This window comes from Paramormyrops kingsleyae, chromosome 5, assembly GCF_048594095.1.
Source record: "Paramormyrops kingsleyae isolate MSU_618 chromosome 5, PKINGS_0.4, whole genome shotgun sequence".
In the NCBI taxonomy this organism is placed as follows: domain Eukaryota; kingdom Metazoa; phylum Chordata; class Actinopteri; order Osteoglossiformes; family Mormyridae; genus Paramormyrops; species Paramormyrops kingsleyae.
In genome coordinates this window covers 2,836,555-2,860,619 of record NC_132801.1, presented here as the reverse complement: position 1 = coordinate 2,860,619, position 24,065 = coordinate 2,836,555, and the positions used below count along the sequence as shown (strand labels likewise).

The 24,065-nt window shown below is 50.4% G+C and overlaps 2 protein-coding genes across 15 annotated transcripts in view; one reads left to right on the top strand and one right to left on the bottom strand.

Annotated features, from left to right (window-relative positions):
* Nucleotides 1–8,325, bottom strand: part of LOC111837648 (centriolar coiled-coil protein of 110 kDa) — a 13,858-nt gene extending 5,533 nt beyond the window's left edge. For 2 of the 5 annotated variants that reach the window (XR_011991659.1, XM_023799885.2), the window contains exons 1-6: nt 5,456–5,724; nt 4,410–4,623; nt 3,292–3,420; nt 952–2,344; nt 351–472; nt 105–255 (exon numbers count right to left, since the gene is read on the bottom strand). Coding sequence is in view for 4 of the 5 variants with exons in the window: in XM_023799885.2 (XP_023655653.2) it covers nt 105–255; nt 351–472; nt 952–2,344; nt 3,292–3,420; nt 4,410–4,623; nt 5,456–5,481 (2,035 nt within the window). In the remaining variant the exon portion in view is untranslated. The other 3 variants (XM_072711867.1, XM_023799883.2, XM_023799886.2) reach the window with 3 other exon arrangements.
* On the top strand, nt 6,088–24,065 carry sun1a (Sad1 and UNC84 domain containing 1a). 10 transcript variants are annotated; one of them, XM_023799875.2, is made up of 23 exons: nt 8,246–8,378; nt 9,992–10,074; nt 12,023–12,166; nt 12,608–12,804; nt 13,033–13,059; nt 13,213–13,431; nt 13,724–13,846; nt 14,274–14,423; nt 16,299–16,406; nt 16,589–16,687; nt 17,213–17,306; nt 17,820–17,878; nt 18,325–18,413; nt 18,925–19,203; nt 20,311–20,397; nt 20,490–20,533; nt 20,618–20,768; nt 21,280–21,546; nt 22,116–22,200; nt 22,290–22,405; nt 22,487–22,654; nt 22,736–22,828; nt 23,013–24,065. In XM_023799875.2, exons 1-23 carry the CDS (start codon nt 8,313–8,315, stop codon nt 23,127–23,129), a joined length of 2,865 nt encoding a protein of 954 aa, XP_023655643.2. In that variant the 5' UTR covers nt 8,246–8,312; the 3' UTR covers nt 23,130–24,065. The 10 variants fall into 10 exon arrangements, with proteins under 10 accessions (XP_023655644.1, XP_023655646.1, XP_023655643.2 ...); XM_023799876.2 differs by lacking the exons at nt 8,246–8,378; nt 9,992–10,074 and adding an exon at nt 6,088–6,504; XM_023799878.2 differs by lacking the exon at nt 9,992–10,074 and having other exon boundaries at nt 8,242–8,378.

The window sequence follows — 24,065 nt, the reverse complement described above, 5'->3', positions numbered from 1 at the left end:
GTCCTAAGTTCCTGCAGGTGTACACTCTGGTGCATTGAGTACTATCCCTATAGTGACACACACAGAGTATCAGGGTCAGTATCCTCCAAGGAGCGCCTGCATACCTGTGCTGTGACTGCTGAGCCCGGGGGATCTGTCCGGGAGGGGCATGGGGCTCAGGGGGCAGCTGTCATTCAGGGCCTTCCGCTGGGGTGCGGTGGCCTCAGCCTGGGACAGCCTTCCACTCTGCTCCTTTGACCTCCTGTCCTCCTCCAGCTGCCACACACAGTCAGCCACAGGGCAAAGGTTAGAGAGGCTACAGTAGCTTAAGTAATCTATGCATTTTATTATTTGTGATGTCACATTCCAACCTGCTGGAGGCGCTGCTGCTCACGTTCCTTTTCGGCTCTAAGTAGAGACAGCTGTTGGGCATGATCCTCCCACAGGCGCCACTGTAACTCCTCCAGGGCCTGGAGCTGCCACTGCACTTGGCCTGTGAGACACACAGACACACACACACACACACACACACATGTGCACATGTAGGGTAAACATATCCTTATGGGGACCGTTCATTCATTTCAATGGGAAAAATGCTAACGCTAACTATGACAACCTTAACCGATACCCTGCCCTAACCATAACCATAAGTAACCTAACAAATCACTGCACAAAGCAGTTATAAAACATTATGATCGCTAGCACTATACTGATCTATTTATTTACATTTCATTTACTTTGCAGACCAATGCATTTGTCCAATGCAATCAACATTTGAGGAAGCTGGATCAAACAGTCCCTGGGTTAAGGGCCTCGCTCAGGGGCCCGGCGGTGACATCATTCAGCTGGCACTGGGATTTGAACTGACGACCATCTGATGACAGACGCAGCACCCTAACCCGCCGATGCAAACGCTGCATGTGGAGAAACTGCATTGTACTGAGGAGCAGACGTTCGTACAGCATGCATCACCTGCACTGGGGTCCTGTGCCCCCCCTGGCGGGACCACAGCGCTCTGGTGTCCTGCACCCGCCCCGGAATCTCTGGGAGGGGGGTCTGAGTCCACGTGGGGGCGCTGCAGCATGGGGGAGGGGCTCTCCACATCGTACGACTGGTTGAGAGGCGCGGGTGGTGAGCGGCGGCTGGGGACCAGCTGGGGCTGTCCGCACAGGAAACGGGGTACTCTCTCCTGGCTCTGCTCAGCCTGCTGAGGGAGGCACAGCTGACTGTCCAGTGTCTGCGAGCGTCTGCGGAAGTCCGGCGTGACGCCGTCTTTCAATAACGGGCTGGATGTGGGAGGGCTCTTCGTGCTATGGACTGAACTCAGGCAGGAGGGGCTGCAAGGCCAACCACTGCCTGTAGAGGGCGGCAGAGAGTCGACAGTGGAGGGGTGGTCCGGTGTGCTCCAGTCTGTGTAAGTGGCAGAAACACCTGGTCCCCAGGCTGCCAACGGATGCCCTTCCGGGGCCTTTTGGGGACTGAGCTCTGCAGCGCTCATAGGACAGGAGATGAGGATGTTTCCGGCAGAAACGGGGCGTGGCCGGCGACGGTGAGGGAGGGGGCTCAGGCTGGGCTCAGGACAGGGCAGCTGGACGTATGAGCCAGTCAGGCTGTGTGGCGTACAACCGAGCAGAGAGTCTGGGAAGCTGTCTGGGGAAGAGCTGGGCTGTACCCGGACAGGACTGAGAGCTCTGTGGGTGGGGCTAGGGCTTGGCTGGGAGGAGCTGACAGAACTGTGGGTGGAGCTAGGGCTGGACTGAAGCTGGGGGGAGCCCAGAGGGCTATGGGTGGGGCAACGGCTGTTCTGGAGCTTGCTGGAGTTAGCACTGGGCTGGAACTGGGCGGAGCTAAAGGGGGTTTGGGTGGAGTTACAACTGAGATGTGGCTGGGTGGAGCTGACTAGAGTGTGGGAGGGGCTAAAGCTGGGTTGGGCCCCGGCAGGACTGAGGGGACTGTATGAAGGCCCAGAGGTGGCCCCAGCAGAGCTTGGCTCGTTTCCCTTAAGAGGAGCCTCTTCAGCTGAGGGCACGGATCCGTTGATGGATTGGGCCCGCTTGCGGTCCTGCTCCTCCTCCAGCAGCTCTTTGGAGTGTCTCAGCAGGACCTGCAGACTCCAGCTCTGTCCTCCTTCACTGTCCTCCTCTTCCTCCTCCCCTCTTCCTCCCTTTGCCCCATTGAGCTGTACGGGGCCCTTCGTCGTCCGCAGCTCTGCCTCAGCACTGGCTCCTGCAGTCTGGCTAGCCAACCCCATCCTAGATAGGCCTCTCGGCTCTGGAGGAGGGTCAAGCGCGTTCTGAGGATCCGGTTTCTGGAAGCAAATGGCAGGAGGGTCCAGCACCAGCGGTTCCCCTGCTGTCTGCCGCACCTGCAAGTCGGGGAGAGGCACGCTGGGTACACGGAGAGCCAGAGCTGGGATGGGACTCCAGAAAAAGCATGTGGACAGGATCCAAAGCCTCATTATACCACAGCTAAGCACAAGAGAAACAAACGCTGCCAACATGAACGGGAATCAGTCTCAGAAACACTGCCAGTGCTGGGCATGTGCCAGTAGGGCACCAGTGCTATCATACATGAACAAAGGCTGCCCATCGCACCTACATGCCACCAAAATGCGGCTCTGGGTGGGACACCTAGCATGCCATGAGTCAGCAACCAGGAACACCCCCCCCCCCCCAGGCAGCCGTCTTAAACAAGGCAGTGGTGACTGAGCAGCTTGTAGAGACTGAAGCTACTAAATTTCTCCCAGCTTGGGAACATAATTCATGAGTCAGTGTGAATAGTGTGACACTAATGCATCCTCTTCGGTTCAGCTGCTCCAGGTGGCACAAGGAGTGATTATTTAGAACAGAATAGTGATTTCTCATCACTATTCTGCTGTCCATGAGACACAAACGCAAATATAAAGGGGTTACAGCGTAGGGCCGGCCAGCATCCAGTAACACTCCAGTGACTGGGCTTTAAAGACCTTGCTAAGGGGTCCATCATCCCCGGGATTCAAACCACTGACCTTCTGATCACAGACAAAGAGGCCTAATCCACTGAGCCACAGAGCCCATGGTTTTCCCAGGCTGAAGCCCAAGGGGACATTATAGAAAACCGAGAACCCAAATATCCCAGGATCCTGTGTTCAGGGCAATATGGCCAGCAGTGTTTACAGTCCCTCCCAGCTCTGGCAGACAGACAGTCCTGTGTTTTTCACGCTGATAGAATGGTGTGTAGCATCTGCAATGTTATTCTTCATTTCACAGAATCAGAGGGCTCAAAAAGGCTCAACAGAGAGGGTGAATGTGGGGGCAGAGCGGAGGGGCTCACCTTCACGCTATCCAGGATGCTCTGGACGCGGGCCAGCAGCGCAGTTCTGCGCAGACTCTGCAGGTCGCACTCCAGCTTCAGGGCCCTCTGCCGGTGCTGCTTCATCTCCAGGCGCTGCTGCTCGCTCAGCTGAGGGTGGGGGGTGGGGGGGAAGGGAGGGAGAGACCATGTCAGTGCAGCAGCAGCAGCTACGCTCGCTCTCCACAGCAACACTGAACACTTAACACTGCAGAAGCTTCCAGATGGATCCCTGGGAGCCCAGACCCCCCCCCCCCCTCCAGTGACTGTCCCATTCCCCCTAAGCTCTGTCACGGCTGAGTAATTTAAACACACGCTGTCGTTACCCCCATTTCAGTTACTGAGAAACCATTAAGAGCTTTCGTTTACCTCCCAGCAGTGAGGACCCCCCTTGGCCAGACCTCTGACATTAACTGGAAGGAGAGCTTTCTTTGCACCTGCTAGTTACCGTTTCAGCATCGCTGGGAGACGGAACCTGTCTAACACGCAGGGCAGTTACAGCCCGACCCACTGCCAGCCCGGCAACACGGGAGACGCCTCAACAGGACTGGCATACTGCCAACCGTCACGCGCCACACAGATGCGAGATAAAGCCAGCCGACGCGGAATGACCTGCTTCCTGTCACATAATGGCAGGACAAAGTGTGTCCAACTACAATGAAACCGCCTACAACTGCTATAGTATCAACAACAGCTACACCAATGAGCATCATGTTTGGTTACTAGGCAACAGGATAAGGACAGAACCAAACAGAGAGAGAGAGAGAGAGAGAGAGAGAGAGAGAGAGAGAGAGAGATACACTCCTCTAACAATAAATACAACATCCATCCAGCTTCTAAACTGGGGGCCTGGAGACTAACTCAAACAGCACAGGAACACGACGTGGCTGCCCCCTGACTGGGGCGACAGGAGGAAGCCAACAGTGCTCTGTTATGCGTGAATAAACGGAGATCACCAACCCTGAGAACAGGTCAAGGATGTGCAGAAGCCTTTAAATAAAGGTAGACATGGTGAAAAGGTTTGACCCTGGATCACTGGCTTGACTTTTTAGCTCCTGATGGGTAAGATGAGAGCTGAATGGGGACGGGCTGGAGCTCACCAAAGGCGACAGCACAGCCACCCCGTGGAACTGGATGCTGGAGCGCGACGCCCCCGGTGGCCCAGCAGAGCGGCGGCATGGTGGATGCTCAGCTTCCGACCGCTCATCTTCCGGATGCTCAGCTTCCGGAAGCTCAGCTTCTGCCTGTAGCTTGGCCAGGCTCCGTGAGCAGAACTCCTCGTAGCTCTCCATCCGCGGCCCCCCAGCCGGCGTGCTGCACGGTGCGACAAAGGGAGAAGCAGACTGGCTACATCCTGCTGCCCTCCCAAGTCCTACAGTGCCCAGCAGAGTCCCTCAGTGGACAAAGAGGAGCATGACGCAGCACACCAGCGTGTGACAGGAGCAAACGCTGACATCTAAACCCAAAACAGCACTGGAAACTGTACATTTTATTTTGCCATCTGTTATATCCTGTGCTCTCTTGTAATTGTATTACATTTTCACAGCTTAATTTTTAAAAAGTATATTTGACGTGGGTAATGTGTAACTTCTTGTAACCATACACTCAAATACCACCTGCTATTTTAATTAATCCCATAAACCATGAGTTTTTCCTCACAAAGCTACACATCGGGATTTCTTAGATACCAATTAGCTTGCGTGTCTTTAGGCAGAGCGGGCAAATCCCTAGCCCTGGAGGAGCGCTGCAGTCCAGTGCGGCTCGGCTAACGGCATCTGCTTTGAATGTCTCCTGTAGTCACTAGTTACCGGATTCGTTGCGTCTGCGCTGCGCCTTTGTTTCCATAGCACTATAAAGCAGGTCCATGCTATGGCTAGTCATTTAAAGGTGGCAGATCGCCATGGCATTTCCCACAGGCTAAGACTAGTAAGATACTGACTGGGTCTGAGCGTTATACGGCATTAGGAAATAGGCGGGGCACGTTAAGTGAGTTTAGGGAAACCACGCGTACAGAACAAAGGTAAGAGAGAAAGCCAGCTAGCTAACTGACAGTAAGGCGGATCAGGACAGCATGGATCGCGATGCCTCTGACAGTTATGCCGGCCCTACACGGAACTGATTATAAACGAGGCTGCATTTCCTTTACCTTGGCGCTTGATCATCCACGTTCATGCCGAGGTCGCCGCTTCGCTCGTCGCGTCTCTTTTCTGGGGAGGGTGGCAGGGAAATACAGAGATGAGATGGCCGGGGGCACTAAATGATTTTATTTGGCATTGCTAAATCAGTCCGTATTGTACTTCATCTGACTCCCGCTCCCGCACGTCAACTTCCGGCGGCAACAGCGCCTCTTAGCAACCGCCATGATCCCGCCCCCTGGACGTTACACTTATGAAGATAATACCTCCTATTGGCTTACAGTCGGTGACTGACAGCGTGCTGCCGTCCACCGCAGGCAGGGTTGCCGGGTTCGGTGATAGTTTTGAAATAGGGTGGCGGTGTTTCGGGCTAGTTAAAAATAGGCCTCATTCGTAAAATAAGATTTTGTTATCATGGGCTATATCGCGAATAAAGTTAGGGTCAGGTGCGAATGCAGAGTGTATCTACGGCGGCGGGCAAAGACAGAGAGGCGGTGACTCAGACCCCGAATGCTGCAGCACGCTGATGTTCAAGCCAATAATATGACATTTTATCCCAAGTCCTAGTTTTTGTTTGGGGGCGGGCATCTAATAAAATCAATACTTAATATAATATAAAATTAAAATAGATCAAAACACATATTAGCGTCTCGTGATGTGACAAACAATTTGGAAAAAATATATAGTTTACAGCATTGTTATAATTAAGAGCAGCAATGTTTCATCCGCTTAATTAAAGCGGTTCTTTGGTGGAGAAACGTAATATCCGTTTGGTGACGCATTTATCGCTGCTCTTTAGCTTGGATCGAATAGGTTGTAATTAAACTGGCTTTGTGGATTTTATTGATTAGAAGTATAACTAGTTAAAACCAGTCAGGGTTGTGTCATATACTATTATAACGGTGTAATAGCAGAGGTCCCATATATTTTCGCCGCTTTGAATATTTTAAAACATTTTAAGTGAAGTACCTTGTTAGTAGCCATATTCAGTTATCACGGTTTATTTACGGCAGAAAAGAGAACTCAAGCTGACTTGGAATCACCACAAAAAATATATATAGTAAGTGATTTGGCAACAACTTCCTAATTAAGGTCCCTGTGTTGACAGCCACGACTGTGGTGGTTTTTCGGTGTTTGTCAGCCAGATCTTAATTTATGTGAGCTGGGTTGAATTTTGCAGGACATCCTAAGTAACTATAGTTAGGTACTCTTCTGTAATGTCGGGGTTATCCTGTTTGCTGAGCGAAAGACATATTGTGGCATTGTACTTTAACTAATGACTAGTTCTATGTAAAATGAGTATCTTGGCTATTCACTTGCGTTTTAATCACGTATTTATAGGATTAGTTAGCTATTCAGGGGATTACTTTATTTTGATGTGTCTACAACAGCCTGCATATTTGTTGAACTATTTATGGAAAAGAGAGCCATTGCATTTTTGAGATGCTATGATTTCATAGTCTGAGGCACCTTTTTAGGAATCCTAAATTACAAATGTTTTTTTCAGAGAGCTATTGCGCCATGTTACCCTTAAAAATCACAACCTTAATCGGGGAAATGTCTTAGCTCAGTGGTGATTAATTCTACTCATTGGGTTAATTAATAGCAGCGCTATTATTTCTGGTTAATTAGTTCAGAAAGCATTGGTAATTATACCTTTGGGAGCGCGAGTTTTCAGTCATTATGTAATGCAGAAGCGTGCTGGAGTTATAAATCAGAAACTTATGAGCATCTTAAGTGGAACTCTGATGTTGGTATTCAGTATATATATTGAACAAAGTACTAAATGCGTTTCTAAGACGATGATGCTAATTATCGGGTTCCCCTGTCAAGGACAATAATAGCCTACTTGTACATTACGGTACATTACAACGGGCTGTGAACACAGAATAAAATGATGGAAGGGAAAGGTCAGAAAAAAACAACTATTATAGGCCTAGATCATGGAATATTTTTTTTAACAAAGGATAACGAGAACAGTTAGACAGGTTATGAACTCCCTCATTTCTACTCTGACACAATTTGCATTCAATGTCAGTGAACTTTATTTTTACGGTTTACGAAACTCCCGGACAGGAAAAATGCAAATAGGGTGGCTGGACGCTAACGCTAAGCACGTCGGCTTCATTGGGATTTGAGCAAGGGCTTTAAGTTTCTGGTTACCTTTTTCTGTGACTTAATTGTAGACACCCTTGTGGTGGGCAGGCATGCTCAAAAGTAATAATAAATTAAATTAATAATGTTCCCGCACTTCTTGTGAATTGTTTATTATCCACCGTGTTTTTTTTATTTGCATAAGCTGTCAAGTTTTTCCACTTCCCCTTTTCGGTCAGTCCGGGTCGTTTAAATAGTTTAAGATGGAGCAAATGTGAACTGGTGTGTTGGCATTATCGTATTCCAGCATTTTATTTGACTCTGTCTCACTGGGGAAAATTAAATTGTAAATGCTAAAAGAAATTTCTGGGTTTTTGTGTTGTGCTTTGAGGTCTATCTCGCACATAAACATTATCTATACACTTTTTTGGTCATATTCTAAAATGTAGGTTTCAGCAGAGCGAGACCTAAAGTCCCTTCAGCCTGGCGCAGCGGTAAACGCGAAATCTTAGAATAACGCAGAAAAGTTTGCGGTCTTTTGCTTTTTCACACGTGCGTCACACCGGCAGCGCACGACGCCGCTGGAAGGGGGAGGAACACAGGCTGCTCTGATCGATCGGGCTCCGTCTCTCCGCGTGTGGGGAGCCGCTTCGCAGCTCTGCCTGTGATGACTGAGGATTGCAAACCTTCAGCTGACTGACGTCCTCCTCCATTTCTGGGATCTGTCCTCTGTGGAGGCTGTACGGGGATCCGGCGTCCCGCACCGGTTTCAGGATGCGCGTCCTCAGCTGCCGCGGCGGTCGACAGGACCGCGCTCCAGGGAGCGAGCTGAACCTGCAGGTGGACGCGCTTTGGTCCCTTTTAAACGATTATTTATTTTTAGTCATATGTTACTATTCAAGAATTAGTCAGAATTTAATATGAGGGCGGGATTTAAATGTCAGACCCCGTTTTGCTCGAGGTTGTTTTTATGAAACGCTGAGTAGCCTGTACTATAGGATCACACTTGAATGGTCAAGGTTACAGGTTAATGTATTTTTCGTTTGCTAGAGACCCAAGCTATTTAAACTGTAACTGTATAAATAACCTTTGATTTATGGCTGGGTATTGCGGTCTCTATACCTTGCATGTTGCCCATAGCCTTTTTTGTGGTTAGGGATGTTTCCTTGTTCAACTTGTTTTTGGTATCAGTTCTGTTTTAGTACATGAAAGGCCGAATTAACAGTGAATATTTTATTTCGGTAACACCACCGATACAAAGTTAATTGCAAGACTGATTATTTTTGTGGCAATCGGCTTTGTTCCCTTTTGGCTAAATGTTGTAATCGAGGAGCGTTACTAAACTGTCCGAAAAAGAGTACCAGTTTGTACCTTTGTTCGTCTTTGGGACTACCCTCAAGGCTGTGCCAGTTGTACCCTATAGTTGTAGGTAAATGTACCTTTTAAGGTACAGAAATGGACTCTGAGGAACACCCCCGAAATACATACAACATTAATGCACCCTCAATGGTAGAAATATGTTCATCAGAGTCCATTTCTGTACCATAAAAGGTACATTTACCTACAACTATAGGTACAGCTACCGATTTATGTTTGCGCTGTGGTACTCCAGAGGTCTTTTCTGTTAAACTTGACCTATTTCTAATATACCCATGTGAGAAGCATCCCGTTATTGGTGCACTCTGATCCGCCATTATCGCTTTTTTTTTTTTTTTTTAAAAATAGCTTTTTTTAAAAAAAAATAAAAAAACAATTCCCTATAATTTGTGGGCCCCAGCCTCCTGTAGGCTGTCTGAACCTGGGCTTTTGGCAGGAAGCTGTAGGTAAGTGTGGCCCCTCCCTACCCCACAGGATCTGGCTGGGGGGGTGTGGCTGGCTTTTTAATGCTTCGCTCTGAGAGCGGAAGGAGCGAGGACCTTGTGTCCTGTTGAAGAAGCTGGGGGGGGGGGTCCTCCTCCTCCTCCTCCTCCTGTCCCCTCATTCCTCACTCACTATTGCTTGGCACTTGAACCACTAGCCCTGGTGCTAATAAAATGGCTGATTTCTCGTGATTCATGTGCCATGTTTTTTGTAGGTGTTTGTGTTTATCCGGATGTCTGTGTTGTTAGTGAAAGAGCGGGCTGGGCAGGCGGAGTCTGGGGGTAGGTTTTTAACTTTGAAGCCATAGGGCTGAACGTGGAGGTGAGTACAGTGTCTGCAGTGACGTGTCTGCAGTGACGTGTCTGCAGTGACGTGGCGCAGTGTCTGCAGTGACGCGGTGCAGAGACATGCTGAGCAGCGTTGGAGTGCCTGCGCCGGAGGGAGGACGTTTAGCCCTGTGAGGCGTGTGTGTGTCAGAGCGGCTGTAAGGTGGGACGGCATGTGCATGTGTGACGGTCACTGTCCCGGCTGAGCAACAGGTCCCCCCCCCCCCCCCCTTGTCACCTGACTCCCCGCTGCCTTTGCTTGCGCAGGGTGTTTCGAGGAGGGCCGTGGAGACTTGGCAGCCGTGTCAGCGCTCACCCCCTCTTCGCAACACGGGCCACACGTCCCTCAGGTGAGCATCAGGTGGGGCACGTTGTGGCCACATGCTCGGGCCTCAGTCATCAGTCAGCTTTCTTTTTGGTTTGTTTTTGTTAAATTGACACAGCTGGGAAAGAGGGTCTGGCCTCAAAAAGGAAAGGAAAAGCATTTCTGCGCACAGCCATGGCCGCTTGCCTTTCTTTGCCTTTTGCTTGAGTGCTCATCCTCACTGGGAAAGGTGACGCTGCAGCAGATTCCCTGCCAAGGCCTGAAGTGACTTTGGGGGGGGGGGGGGGGGTCTGTAGTTATCAGTCCAGCAGATGTCGGTAAGCGATTGACCCTTCAGCTGAAGTCAAGCACTCGGCCTGCTCACCCTGTGTAAATAAAGCCTGTGACTCAAGTTCCTTATTGTTCACCCACATCCATATACAGGTGCACAGTGCGCTGAAAAAACATGTCTGTGTCTACAGCTCAGGCACTGTGCCAGCTCTCAGCTGTGTGTGTGTGTGTGTGTGTGTGTGTGTGAGTGTGTGTGTGTGAGAGAGGGAGAGAGAGAGAAAGGCGTCTGGTCTGAGCGACTGGAAAACCGCCACTGGATTACGGTCAAAGGTCCCTGTAACGGGCGGCAGTTGGCTCTGCCTGTGTCTGGCCGCCTTCCCCCTGCATGGTGCCTGCTGTCGTGTGTCCTGTCACGTCTGCGCTGACACGAGCTGCGTGTTGCGCTGTCCCGATTGCAGCCGCCGCTCTGACGAGGGGGTTTCTGTGCGGGATGATGGCCGAGGAGACCTGCGGTCTGGACTGCTGGGGGTGGACTGTCCTGTGGGTAATTCCAGTGACCATGTGTCAGGCAGTACGAGTGGCTGGCAGAGCCGCGATGGCAGGTCACCCCTTTCTAGCTCCTCTATTGGAGACGTCGCTCCTCTTTTGCTTAGTGTAGCTGGTGATAACATTGCAGACCACTGGGTGGGCACAACCTGATTTTCTGGATCCACCATTTGAGTCCAAAGTTTAGATTGCTATTATTTGATTGGCCATTTGGTGGTGGGGGGTGTACTTTTTTTTTGTATTTAGTTGCCTTTTGTGAGTTTAGCTAATACTGCCCCCAGTGCAGACATACCAGGTGAGATCTGTGTATATTTGCTCCGTACCTTCTAGGTTAGAATTAATGCTTAAATTTACAAGGTCTGGTACCTGTGCAAAGTACTGCATACCCTATTAGTTTAAATCTAACCCATTATGGGGTGATTGTATCTTCGATTTATCTGTTGTGCGTTTTTAAATTTTTTTGTTTTAAAATCAAATTAACACTGGGGAAACGAGAAAATTATCGCTAAGTTTAGTGCATTGCTTAAATGCGAATGTGGTATGTTGGGTTACACGGTAAATTCTTTTATAACCACAACTGCAGCCGCTCGGTGTTGCCCGAAAAGCGCGGGCCTTTAATCCGCGTGAGCTCGGCGCGTGCGGAGCCGAGCTGCCAGTTTACCTCCCAAAAATGGAGGCGAACCGTTATTTGGGGGATATGGGTGAGTGACACCCTGTACAAAGAGCCGTATCCGCGCTCCGCTTTAATGTAGCTGCTTGTCACTCGGATTATTATGCGTTATTTATGCGGTGGATACATGCCTTTTTTATTCAACGTCTCTATAAGAGCTGTTAAAATGGAGCTTTATTGTACGAACGCGAAGGGTATCCCGTCTTTGTTAAACAGCCTCTTTTTACCCGAACTTTGACGGGAACCAGTGTATACATTCGGTTTGAGCAGTTTATATGCCTGACAAACTGCTGCCGTACCTTAGTGATTATATTGTACATTGTAATTCCTATAAGGTGACCGTTTATATGAATCTCTGCCCCCTCGCCCTTACGGCAGCTGTCATCCTGCTGCCCGGGTACCAGGACTCGGCTTCGCGTGACTTCGCCCTGCTGGGCCGGTATCCTGCCCCTTAACCGGCTGTAACGCTGCTCGCCCTGTCTGCCAGATCCAGCTACGAGGGGGAGCCCCGGGCCGCTGCCTTCCGCTCACCCAGCATGTCACGCCGGAGCCTGCGCCTGCACACGCCGGGGGGGCGCTATGGCGACGACAGCCTGGCCGACCTCTCCCTCAGTTACTGCGGGGAAACCAGGTACGGAACTCGACCTGGCAGCTTACGTCACTTTATAACAAGACAAAATAAGCTCATGAGATTCTGGGAACTCGATGCTTAAAAAGATGCCATGTTGAAGAGACGTTGATATTTTTATGCACCATTTATGCAGCATTGGGGTATGGTTTACCTGTCCGTTTTATGGGTGATGGGGGAAACTTTACATTGTGGTGTACATTGATTTCAGTTTAATTGGCTTGAGGGGGTTGTTTGCACAAAATTGCATATGGACGCCCAGGGAGATCCTAGGACGTCCTTCTGGTGTGTCAGGCCTTGCTCTGGTGATGGTTGTTGAGAAGAGGCAGCACATTGTCTAACCCGGTTGCTGTTGAATATTTCTTTATAACGCCCGTGTTGGTTATTGGAGGGGTCGTCTGGTGATTAGGGTCTCCTAACTGCCCTTTTCACCTTGTCTCCCAGGACGGTACGGAGCCGCAAAGAGCAGCAGCATCAGAGCTCGCAGTCTGTCCTGCTCATGCCACACAGGTCCCTGCCAGGCTCTGCGCTGCACACACAGGGCAGTGTGCACAGCTGCGCAGCCAGCAACGCCTCCCTGCTCTCCAGCCTGCTGGACGAATCCTGCGTCCAGGAGCGAACGCTGTTCGACAGCTTCTGGGGTGAGAGGCGCCGCAGCCTGGCTGGGTGCTAATGTACAGCTCTGAGTTTTAAACTCCTTTACAATCATCCTGACTAGTTGTGGGGGGGGGGGGGGGGGGTGGGGGGGTAGGTTGTCGATGGACTACTGCTCTGCTGTAGTCTGCTTTGTCATCATGTCTGCTGTGGGATGTTTGTTTTTTTTTTCTTTCTTTCAATTTTTGCTCTGATTTGTCTTCTCTCTGTGATAGGTGAGGATGACGATGTAGAGATCAGAGGTAATTTTGTGGTACTTTTAAAAAAATTTTAATTTTAATCCTTCGCAGTCAGCTCAGTGAAATGGTGACTAGATGCGACTTCTTTTTCACTTGTTTGCGGTTTCCTCTTATGAAGCAGTGTTGATGTCTGGCCTCTTCCTGTTTGCTTTGCAGACCGCGGCCTGCTGGACCAGCCTGACATTCACACAGCGCAGACGCAGACCTCCATGCTGATTGGCCACTTTGGTGATGACTGCGCCGTGCAGAGAGAAAGGCAGGATATTCTCTCTGCCCACTCCCCCTCCCTTCACTCTGCCCACACCCATGAGGACACTGCAGCCTCTGCCCCCGGCCCCCCCGCTTCTACGCTGTACTGCCGGAAACACAAGCCAGGTCCGTGCGAGTCTCACTCACTTGGCTAAATCTATTCCAAGCCGCCTGCTCTGTCTGTGTTAGTTGGATAAAATTATCTTTCTTGAACAGTTCAGGTTAAGACACCAGAGACATAAACCAGAAACCATCAGGTTAAGTCTGAGCCGTGTGATATTTTTCCTTGGAGGTTCTCCAGCATCAAGCATTTGCGTAGGGCATTGCGGCCCCCCCCTGGCCCCCTCGGGGTCCCTGTACTGAGGGCACGTCTCTGCTAGCTGTGCCCTCTGACCTTGGCTGTGACGCGTCTCTCCAGGTGTCCTGGCGTCGTCCTCGGATGCCTGTCTGCGGCGTGGCAGGTGGCTGGCCGTCTCGGCCGCCTCCGTGCTGACGCTGCTGGTGCAGACCGTTTTGCTGAAGGTGCAGACAGAAGGCAAAGGTAGCGGTGACCATCCCCTCTGTCCAGCAGCCCCCTCCCTCCTGCCCTTTGTCCCTGACGGGTGTGGGCTGCCTCTCTGGGATGGTGCCTGGTGCCTGCACTTGATTTGAATCCTCTGCTTGTGTTCCTCATTAAGTAGGTTATGTAAGTGCATGGTCACAAGCTCGCTGTCATCGTGTGTGTGTGTGCACACACGTTCACGCTCGTGCTGTATGACTGTCGAGGTCCAGCTGCCTTGAGCCTTTCCTTTCACTGGGATGCTTCTTACACTCTGGGCCCCCCCCCCCTTATCTGCTTCACATGTCCTCATTTCCTTCCACCAGGGAGTTTTTGGTGACGGGGTGATCTTAAGCATCCATGTCCTGCGTGAGGTTTGCGGGGGTGGGGGGTGCTAATGTGGGGCCGTCTGCTGCTGCACACGCTTCAGGAGTCCTGGGCTCCCTCTGCCGTGCCTCCCTGTGGTACAGCAAGAGCGCCGCCGCCTCCGCCGTGTCCCTCGCCTCCCGCCTCGCCTCCCGCCTCGCATGGGGAGCAGAGCTGAAGGCCCCTCGGCACGGTGCCATTGCACAGGAGGGAGGTACGGGCCCTTGCGCCGTGCTGATGTGTGTGTGTGTGTGTGTGTGTGTGTAGGAGAGATACGGCTGCCTCAGGTTGCTTGCACCCGCTTTCTGTGCTCACAAGGTGCCATTGTGACGGTCACAGAAGCCGTTGTGGCAGACTGCAGCAGGTGACGTGTGGGACTGACTTCCAAAGACTCTGTCCTCACGATCAGCTGTTTCCCCTAACAGGACGTTAAAGGGCTTTTTTATCACCAGTATTTTTTTTTGCTTTTTGATCTGGTCGTGTTTGTTTTTCGACATGCTTGCTTGTTTCACTCATAAACAAATGGCCCTGTTTTGTATGGCTGTTGCCGTGGTGACCATGTAAATCCAGGCAATCTGCATGGTGCTTTCCCTGAGACCTGAGGAATGATGGGAGAGGTGTGTGGGGGGGGGGGTTGTCCCAAGCCTGGGACTCTTCATTTTATGTTGCAGCCCACACCAGGTATTGGGGAAGAATGAGTGTGAAAGAGCTGACGAGTGCTGGACAGCCAAACGGGTACCTGTGTAAGTACTGCGTGACGGGCAGATGTGCGTGTCCTGGAAGTCCTGCGGTCCTCATCATGCTTCCATTGAGCCAGTACGTCGGATCTGGATTCATTTCTGTTTGTTTTGTTGGGTTCGCTGAGTTGTGCATGGTTTATTTTCGATTAGTACCTTGTAGAAAATGCTTGTCCAGCCTCTGAAAGATCTGACAGATTTGGTGGGGAGGGGGGTGTCTGTATTGTTGCCCATGTGACCTGAATTTTCCATAAGCTGGACTGGTACCTTCAGGGGCTGTAGTGCTGTACGGTGCCCTTCAGTACGCATGATGAAACCAATGAACACATTTGATGTGGGTGGAACCTAAATTAACAAGTAGACGTTCAACCCGGAAAACGTGCTTATTTTGGCTGTGAGTTGGTTACGGCTGAAGCTGGTTAGTTATAATCGGCGGTTTGGGAACATTTTGGTTTCCCAATAAATCTCCCCTGCATGGGAGAGAGTTGATAAGACTAAAACTGTCTTTCACTGAATCCCAGTGTGTTGCTGGAAACCCATCCAGGGTGTTTGGCTTATTTGAGACGACATCCTTCGAGTGTGTGTGAGTGGAGCAGAGCAGAAACAGCCCCTGCTAGTGATTGGCATCTAAGGCCCTTTACCAGGAAACTCAAACCAGGCTAAAAAACAAATTTTATGGCTATAGGGGTGTTTATCACTGCAGATTTGCGGCCATATTGAGTAGTAGAGAACACAGGATTTAATTCATTATGGTCGATATGAAGCTGCATTTGTCATGGTTTTTATTTTCCATAATGTGCATACAAGTGTTTTTCTTAGGTTTTATTCAGACATGTTGATGAGGGCATTGCCTTTGGTTTACAACTGGTCTTAATTGTATTTGCAGTTTTAATAAGAAATAATTTCAGATCAAAATCTATTTCCCCCTGGTACTGAAATTGCACTGAACCATGAAGCTAAAACCATGGTTTTTTTACCAAATAGTGTGTTGTGTACTGTTACACCCCTCGCACCTTCAGTTCTCGCTCTGGCTGTGTTTCACCCACTGTGGTGAGTTTGTCGAGTCGCCGGCACATGCCTCTCTCCTTAGTGTCCTTCGTGTCTTCGGGTTTCCCGTTGGGCCCCAGAAGGCACGTGCTGAAAAGCCCAGTTGCGGCTTGCAGCCGTGCCCAGTTGCTGTTAGGTGCCTGGAACAAATGCGGCAAACCCGTAGTCAGGCCCTCATGCTGCAGTCGGCTCCTTTCCTTGTTCCATTCTTAGCACCTGCTTGTTGCATCGCAGTAAGAAAAGTTTTAAATCCTCGTCGTCTTGGCTACACACTTCCCCAAAACCACTGTGCTGCTGCCCAACAGGTGACGACTGCAAAGGGAAGCAGCAGCCAGTGACACACATCCCTGTCACCCGGTCCCCTGTGGTGACTCGCCTGGTGGAGGCGCTGTGGTGCATCGTTGTTAACGCAGGTTACCTTCCCGGCCCGCTTCTCTGCTCCGAGTCAGCCCCGGACCCATGGGCATGACCTTCACTTTGCTACTGGGGTGAAATTTGTTTCATCAACAGAGCTTTGCCAAACTCTTCAGGGCTTTTTTTTTTTTTTCTTTTGTGCCGTTTAATATTGCTGCTGTGCGGGGAACGTGCTCTCCAGGCTACGTTCTGCTCTGCGTGCTGTGGACGGCGACCTGGGCAGCCTACATTTTGACCCGGTTGGTGCTCTCGGTCCTGTGGTTTACAGTACGGTCTCCAGGTCATTATCTTTTGCTTTCACCCTGCGTTGAAGCCCCCATCCCAAACTGAGCATGGGGGTGTTGGCCATGTTGCTGGCACCGGTAACGGCTTCTCTCTTCCCTGCCGGTAGAGGCTGAATCGCTGAACTCCGTTTGTGTCTTTTGTGTCGCATGCTCTCATTCTGCTATGATCCCGCTTAGGGCCTCCGCCTGCTCTCCCTGCACTGCTAATCCTGCTTCAGCTTGTGTAAATATCTTTCTGCAGAGGGTGTGGACATGCCAGTAGAAGCTCTTCTGTATGTTGAATTTCTTTCCCCTAGCCTCACTATCTCGTGGGGGTACAGTGGAACACAGTCAAATTTATATACAGCCGTGTTTCCTCTAGTGTTCCACAGTTCTTCAGGATCAGAAGCCCAGTCTGCTTGCTTAGGTGCCAGCCTGTAATTCAGTGGAGTAGTATGTGCCCCCCTGTCTTGGCCCCGCATACGCGCACAGGCTGAAACGTGACGTTCTTAAACCACGGCTCTTGTTCTGTGTGTGTGCAGGGAGCGCAGCTTCGGGTCTGCTGCGGTGGCTGGGGGTTGGCTGGTACCAGCTCATCGCCCTCATGTCTCTGCTCGACGTCTTTATCCTGACATGGTGAGACCTCAGGCTGCTAACAGCTAATCAGTCTTTGGTTTTGCTTTGTAATTTAGTTGATAATCTATATCTAATTAGTCATTTCTGCTCTGTTTATGTGTTTAATATTCCTAGATTTAAGGATAAGGGTTTTGTATACTGAACATCAAAAGAAATTTACCACAGTTTTCATTGGGGTAGTTTTCCAATTTCTACGTGTGTGTTATCCTATAGTAATTTAAGATGAGTAATGTACTTAAGAGTCAATCACCTGGTCATGGTTTATTTGAGATCCGAATGGTTCCGAATGGAGTTTCTGGAGACCGATATGCGATTAAGGACACGTTTCCACTGCACTAGGTACTGTTCTTTTTGTCCAGTACTTGCGATACTTTCCCTTTTATCATTTTTAAACTGCTTGCAGAGCATCACAAGCTAAAGTTTCTTTTGATGCTCAGTGTATATATTCCCAATGTCTGCCCACAATGGAAAATGGCAAATAGACTTTTTCCAGTGAAACTGCTTGGGTTTCAGGTGCCTGCCAAAGCTGTACAGACTCATGCTGCTGCTGCTGCCTTTGTTACTGATCCTGGGTAAGTTTGTTTGCGGGGAGTGCGTGTAAGTGCGTTGGCACCCAGACTGACTACTCAAGAAACCTCTCTGATCTCAGAGCAGTATGCACTTACCATTATTAGTGTGACTGCCATGACATCACACTTCAGCTTTCCTGAATGGGGAGGGTATGCCTGCAGATGTCTGTAGGTGTCATTGAACACACACCAAGTATAATGACTGTACATAGGAACATGGTGGACAGGTGCCAATATCTATGGCGGTAAATGTCTGCTACTTCCATCAAGAGTCACTTTTTATACATCGTATCGTCTTTTCCCAGAAAAACTCAGCTACCTTTTCACCTGAAACATGGAATTGGGGCCGGACTCAGCCTGACCCTTTGTTCTCAGAACCTGCTAATGTTAAACCAGGACGGGTCCTCTGGCCTCTGGAATTCTGTGCATGAAAAGCTTGCTGTTCCCAGGGTTATGGCAGCGGGATAGTTACAGCCTGCTGGTGCTGGAGGCCCCCAGACAGGAGGAGAAGGTCAGCGTGGGAGGGGGCCACACAGCCGTAAGTGCCTCACCCCCACCCCCCCCCATCCTACTCAGTGTCGATAAGGTAGCATGTGGAGAAATCCCCATCTGCACAGCCTTCTGAATAGTCTTTTAAAACAGACCTATCTTCTATCTTTGAAGTGAAAATGAATAATTCATTGTTGACATGTCACAACACACAGTGCACAGTAATGAAATGGCAGTATCTTGCTGGTCGAGGACTCGAACCATTATTTAGCCATTGTTTTAGCCCATTGCCCTCACCTTTCCTTTTAAGTTTAAATAGTTTTAATTTACTGGTTTCTTTTGCGCCACACCAGCAGCAAGCCAGATTCACATTTCACTGTGCCAGTATAACTACAAATGTGACAAATAAAATCTGGAATGTTATTGTTGAAGTCCACTTATGTTTTATGGTGTGTAATTTCATTGAACTGATTGTAGTTTGAGTTTTGTAGGCTCAGAGAACCTGTACTGTGGAATGTTAACCACTGAGTGAGAGCAGTCCTTGCCACTGCCCCCTACAGGACGGGCGGGCGGATGCGGGACGCCTCGGCCTGCTGGAGAACCACATCAGCCAGCTGTGGGAGAGTGTGCGGCGTGGCGGATGGCAAAGCAGGCGGCGGCAGGAGCGACTTCAGACTCAGGGCCAGGACCTAGACCGTCAGCGCACCCTGCTGGAGCAGCTGGAGCGGCGCACGGACCCGGCTGCCCTAGGGTCCTGGGTCTCTGAGCTGCTGGAGCAGAAGCTGGGATCTCTGAGGGAGGAGCTGTCGAGCAGGGAGCTGGGAGAGCAGCTGCGGACGGTCAGCACAGGCATTGGCCGTCTTTACCGTCACTCAAACCTCACGTTTGCATGGGGCCCATGGAGCCCCCTGTTGGCTATAAGGTGTCATCACACTGAATAAACTCCTTGCTTATTTACGAGATGCTGAAGCAGCAGGTTTTGCTGCCCAGCTGGCTACAGTATGATCTCCTGAGATTCCCACTTGCTAGTTTCTTGGTTATTGAAACATTTGGTTGGGCAGTGGGGAGACACAAAGTGATTCTTTGACTGGGACCCAGAAACTACAAACCTGTCCTTGAGCGCGGGATCGATGCTGGGCGGCTAAGTGTGTGACCAGCACATTCCTGTTTTGCCGTGCAGTTTAACACAATGCATTTCAGACTAAATATAAGCATTATAAACTCTTAAGCTTATTAGGATACAGGAATCGTACCGCTAGCAGAGTCTGCTGCCAAATAACTGCAGACACTGTTGCCCCTGTTTCTCTTACTCACTGTACATGTTTGCCTTTTCCTCATCAAACCTGGGCTTCCCACTTGGAAAACTCAGCTTAAAATTTGTACTTATAATGGCATGTCTGTATGGAAGCTGTACTAATATGAGAATCTGTAAACTGCTACCTTTTCCAGTTCTGCAGGTAGAACATGGTCGATCGGTTTTACCCCACGTAAAGTTTCTCTTGTAACTAAGGAGGAATAGTAGAGGCGTCCCGATGGTCTGCTGGTCATTCTCTTCAGTGGACCATTGAGGGCTTGCCGTTCGTTACACTCGCAAACATTCAAAACATAAAATCTCAAAGCAAAGCTGAGATTTTGCCTATTGCTCCCTCTTGTGTTAACAAATGATTTTCATGTATAGTCACGTATCGTTATTTTTGTTTCACGAATTGTCACCACGGTGATACGCCATGGTGCTTTGCTACACTCCTAAAGAATGGGGTGACATGGTGATTTTAGTATTCGTGGACACAGCACACTGGCTAAAGCATTTGAACTCGCTGTTGTACCTTTTGAAATCTGTTTAAAACTGTTTGTTTGGGTTAGAGATGTGATGAATGTTATTGCAAACTGTGGGTGAGGCAGGGTGTCAAAGGTGAAGTGCTATTTTTGACTCTCATGCATCCTAGGAGAGGCCTACATTGCAGCAGCGCAATACTGCATCTCGCCTGACTCATCTGGAGGCGCTGCTGCGAAACCTTGAAGCCAAGACAGAGGTTGGCAAACTGATTTTTAACATATTAGAAATTATGGAAAAAGTTGTAGAATATTGCCACCGTTAAAAAAAATCCCTTATTGTGTTTTAAAGGACGTATTACAAAGACAGGTGTCTGTGACCCCTCCTCCTGTAAGGTAAGCTGCACACGGAGAGAACATCCAGTGCCTTCAGAAACAGCGCCACTTAGTGGTTGCTCACAGAAGTTTGTCCCCATGTAGCGCACCTGTCAGCACAGACAGCGAGGCCCACCACAGCCTCCTGGAGAAGGTGCAGAGGCTGGAGGTGGAGCTGGGCCGCCTCCGGCAGGACCTGCAGGGGGCGCTGGAAGCCCAAGAAAGGTGTGAGCAGCTGGAGACTCTGCAAAACGGGGTAAGTGTGTGTGTGTGTGTGTGTGTGTGTGTGTGTGTGTGTGTGTGTGTGAGTGACCTCCACTATCCCTTATTCTACCACAGCTGCATTCTCCCTGTAGGTTTAACTGCGTAACAGCTGCTTAATCTCAGCAGACTGGATTAATGTATAGAATTGTTTCCCTTTTTATATATGTTCTTTGCACACAGTAGCGTCATGTGTTGTGTTGATTAAAACTGAGGGAAAACGTCACAGGCCCAAACCACCAAGTGGGGGACAATAATGCACTGTGTGAGAGCTGCTGCAGGCCACACAGCACAGCCTGCGTGACAGAGCGTGTGACATTGCCACTCCCCGTGCAGCTGAGTGCTGTGGGGACACTCCTGTTTGCTCGCTAGTTTGAAACGGTGTGAACTCAGTCAGTTCAGAACACCAGTAAAGCACTGCAGTGTAGATTAGTGGCCCTCCCTCTAACCGCCTCTGAGATCTGCTGCGTGTGACTCCCGCTCTTCCCGTCTGGCTGCCCCCGTAGGTGTCTGCGCAGGTAAAGCAGGAGCTGCGAATGCTCTTCTATGGCTCTGAGGGGGCAGCTCGGGCTGACGTGCCTGTGCCCCTCTTGCCGTGGCTCTCTGCGCATTTCACAAGGGGCTCTGACCTGCGGGGGGCGCTGTCCGCCCTGGAGCACAGCATCCTGAAGAACGTCAGCCTGTGGGTGGAGCAGAGCGAGCGGCCGCCCTGTGTGCAGACGGCGTCCTGCGCCGTGGCCGGCGGGCAGGGGACCGCCGGCGTGTCCAAGGAGGTGAACGTCTTGCTGACTTTCAGTTCTTATGGTCACATCCCCAGACTGAGGGTTCTTCTGGCATATAGCACTGTAAAGGACTTTAGAGGGAAGTACTTACATCAAATTGAAGATTATACAGCAAACTAGTTCATTTGATACAATGTGGAGCAGTGATTCCCAACTGTTTCTCAGAGGGCCAGATTTTATCGCGCAAAGCCAAGGTCCACTGCATCCGATAAACTTTGCCTACAGGTGGGGGAGGGGGGGGGGGGGGCATTCCCCTTGTACTCTTAAGTCTCCCCAGCAGAGAAATGTGCTAGGTATGGTGTGAGACTCTGCATGGTGAGTCTGAGTCTGGGTAGGATGTCTGCTGCCCCTAGTGGCAAGTGTGAAAGTGACCAGCTTCCCCTCCAAACCATAGATCTGTCGCTTCTTGTTCAGCTGAGTGGTGCCAGATGACACCCCCATTGTCTCTGACTCCCTCCGAGTGCCCAGTTTTACGAGGCAGGTCTAACAAAACGTGGAAGGAGGACCCTATGCATTACCCCCCCCCCCCGTGCTGTCTTTCTGTCCACGTTTCATACCAGGAAGTGCAGCAGATTGTACAGAACGCGCTGAGACTTTACTCTCAGGACCAGACGGGCTTGGTGGACTACGCCCTGGAATCCGGAGGTGGGTGGCCGCTCCGGTCTGGCCCGTGTTTGTCCGGGCAGAGTCCTGCCTCATTAGCGGGTCTTCATCTCTCGTGTCACATTGCGCAGGTGGCAGCATTCTGGGCACCCGCTGCTCAGAGACCTACGAGACCAGGTCTGCCCTCATGAGCCTGTTCGGACTGCCGCTGTGGTACTTCACCCAGTCGCCCCGCGTCGTCATACAGGTGAGGCCCTCCAGTCCACGCCAGGCCTCAGCCATGCAGGCAGGGCGTCTGACGTTCCCCCTCTGCGTCTCCCCAAACCAGCCTGATGTCCACCCGGGGAACTGCTGGCCCTTCAAGGGCTCCAAGGGCTTCTTGGTGATCCGCCTGTCTCGGAAGATCATCCCCACGGCCTTCTCCCTGGAGCACCTCGCCAAGGCCCTGTCCCCGCTTGGAAACCTCAGCAGCGCCCCCCGCCATTTTGAGGTCTATGTGAGTGTACTGCCAGAGTCCGCAATTACGGCACCGTCCTGCTGTGAGTGACGGCATTGCTCTAACTGCAGCGTCTCGCAGGGCCTTGAGAATGAGCTTCAGGATGAGGGAATCCTCTTGGGGAAGTACACCTACGAGGAGGACGGCGAGTCACTGCAGACCTTCCTCACATCGGTAAGCTTGCCACATGACGGAGGCTGCCTGACCTGGAGATCTCTCTGGAAGCCTGCCACTCATTCTTGATGCTGGCAGTCATTTAGCTCCTGGTGATTCTGTTGCTTTAGGTTGATGTTTTGGGACAAATTTGGCTCTTGGAACAGCTGTAGCCTACGTCTGCTTATGCTTGTGTGTTTTTCAGGAGCAGATCGAGCAGGCCTTCCAGATCATCGAGCTGCAGGTGCTCTCCAACTGGGGTCACCCAGATTACACCTGCCTGTACCGCTTCAGGGTGCACGGGGAGCCCAGCGCCCAGTGAGGAGGCGCAGGAAGGCCCACACTGCCCTGTCTGTCAGCACTGGAAGCTGCTTTAACATGTAACGAGGGAAAGGAGTTCAAACTGGAGGGCAGCTGCATTAACAGACACATGCCGTCACTGCACTGTACCCCAGTCCTGGATTTGACACTTGACTCGCTGTATATTGAAAGTGGGAATTAGCCCTTATGTCTGCTAAAGGCTATTCTTGCCTGGCCTCTGCCCTGGCTTGCATTGTACAGGACTGGCCGTGGAAGCAGTGCCTTGTTCCTTTTCTGACTCTAGCTGCTTCTTGCTGGAGCTTTTCTATCATATCTTGGACATGGAAGTGCTAAATCCAAAGCACACAGCAGCTGTGTGTTAAAAGTTCTGTATGGACTGGACACCCCCCCCCCCCCCCACAGTTCTCCCCCAACTCACAATGGCGACAGTTTTGCAGCCAGTCAGCTTCCCTCAATACCAGTATCCGTACCTCATACCTCAACACCACCTGCCAAGCACTGTGGAGTGTAAAGCCTCTAACCCCGATGTGTGTGGCCCTGTCTGCATGTTGGCCTGTTGGTTCAGCACCTCTGCTGGACACCGTGTGTCTTGAGATCTGGCTCCTTCACACTTGCCTTGCTGTGGGAGTTGGTGCATTAATAGTTCCATTCATTAACATCGGTGCTGCTTTAAGATTCACTGCCATGTCATTGCAGTTGTCACCGTTTAAAGTAAGAATGTTAGAGGTTTTCTGAACTGGGTCTTGAGTTGTATTATATGTGTTTTATAGAATCATATTCAGCCTGAACTGTTTATTTTATGAGTTCTTTCTACAAAAATGTGGGCTTGATAGACATTTATAAAAAGTAAATTGTGTCATCTAATTTAACTTTGAAAACATACTTTTATTGTGCATCTCCTTGTTTAACGGACACAAATAAAACTGAACTTTTTGCA

What these genes read in the sequence shown, in the direction of transcription:
- sun1a (XM_023799874.2), top strand. Translation starts at nt 10,705, where the DNA reads ATGGTGCCTGCTGTCGTGTGTCCTGTCACGTCTGCGCTGACACGAGCT. An exon ending in GCTGTTCGACAGCTTCTGGG is followed by an intron (nt 12,805 to 13,032) that starts GTGAGAGGCGCC and finishes TCTCTGTGATAG; the next exon opens with GTGAGGATGACGATGTAGAG. An exon ending in CTACGCCCTGGAATCCGGAG is followed by an intron (nt 22,201 to 22,289) that starts GTGGGTGGCCGC and finishes CACATTGCGCAG; the next exon opens with GTGGCAGCATTCTGGGCACC.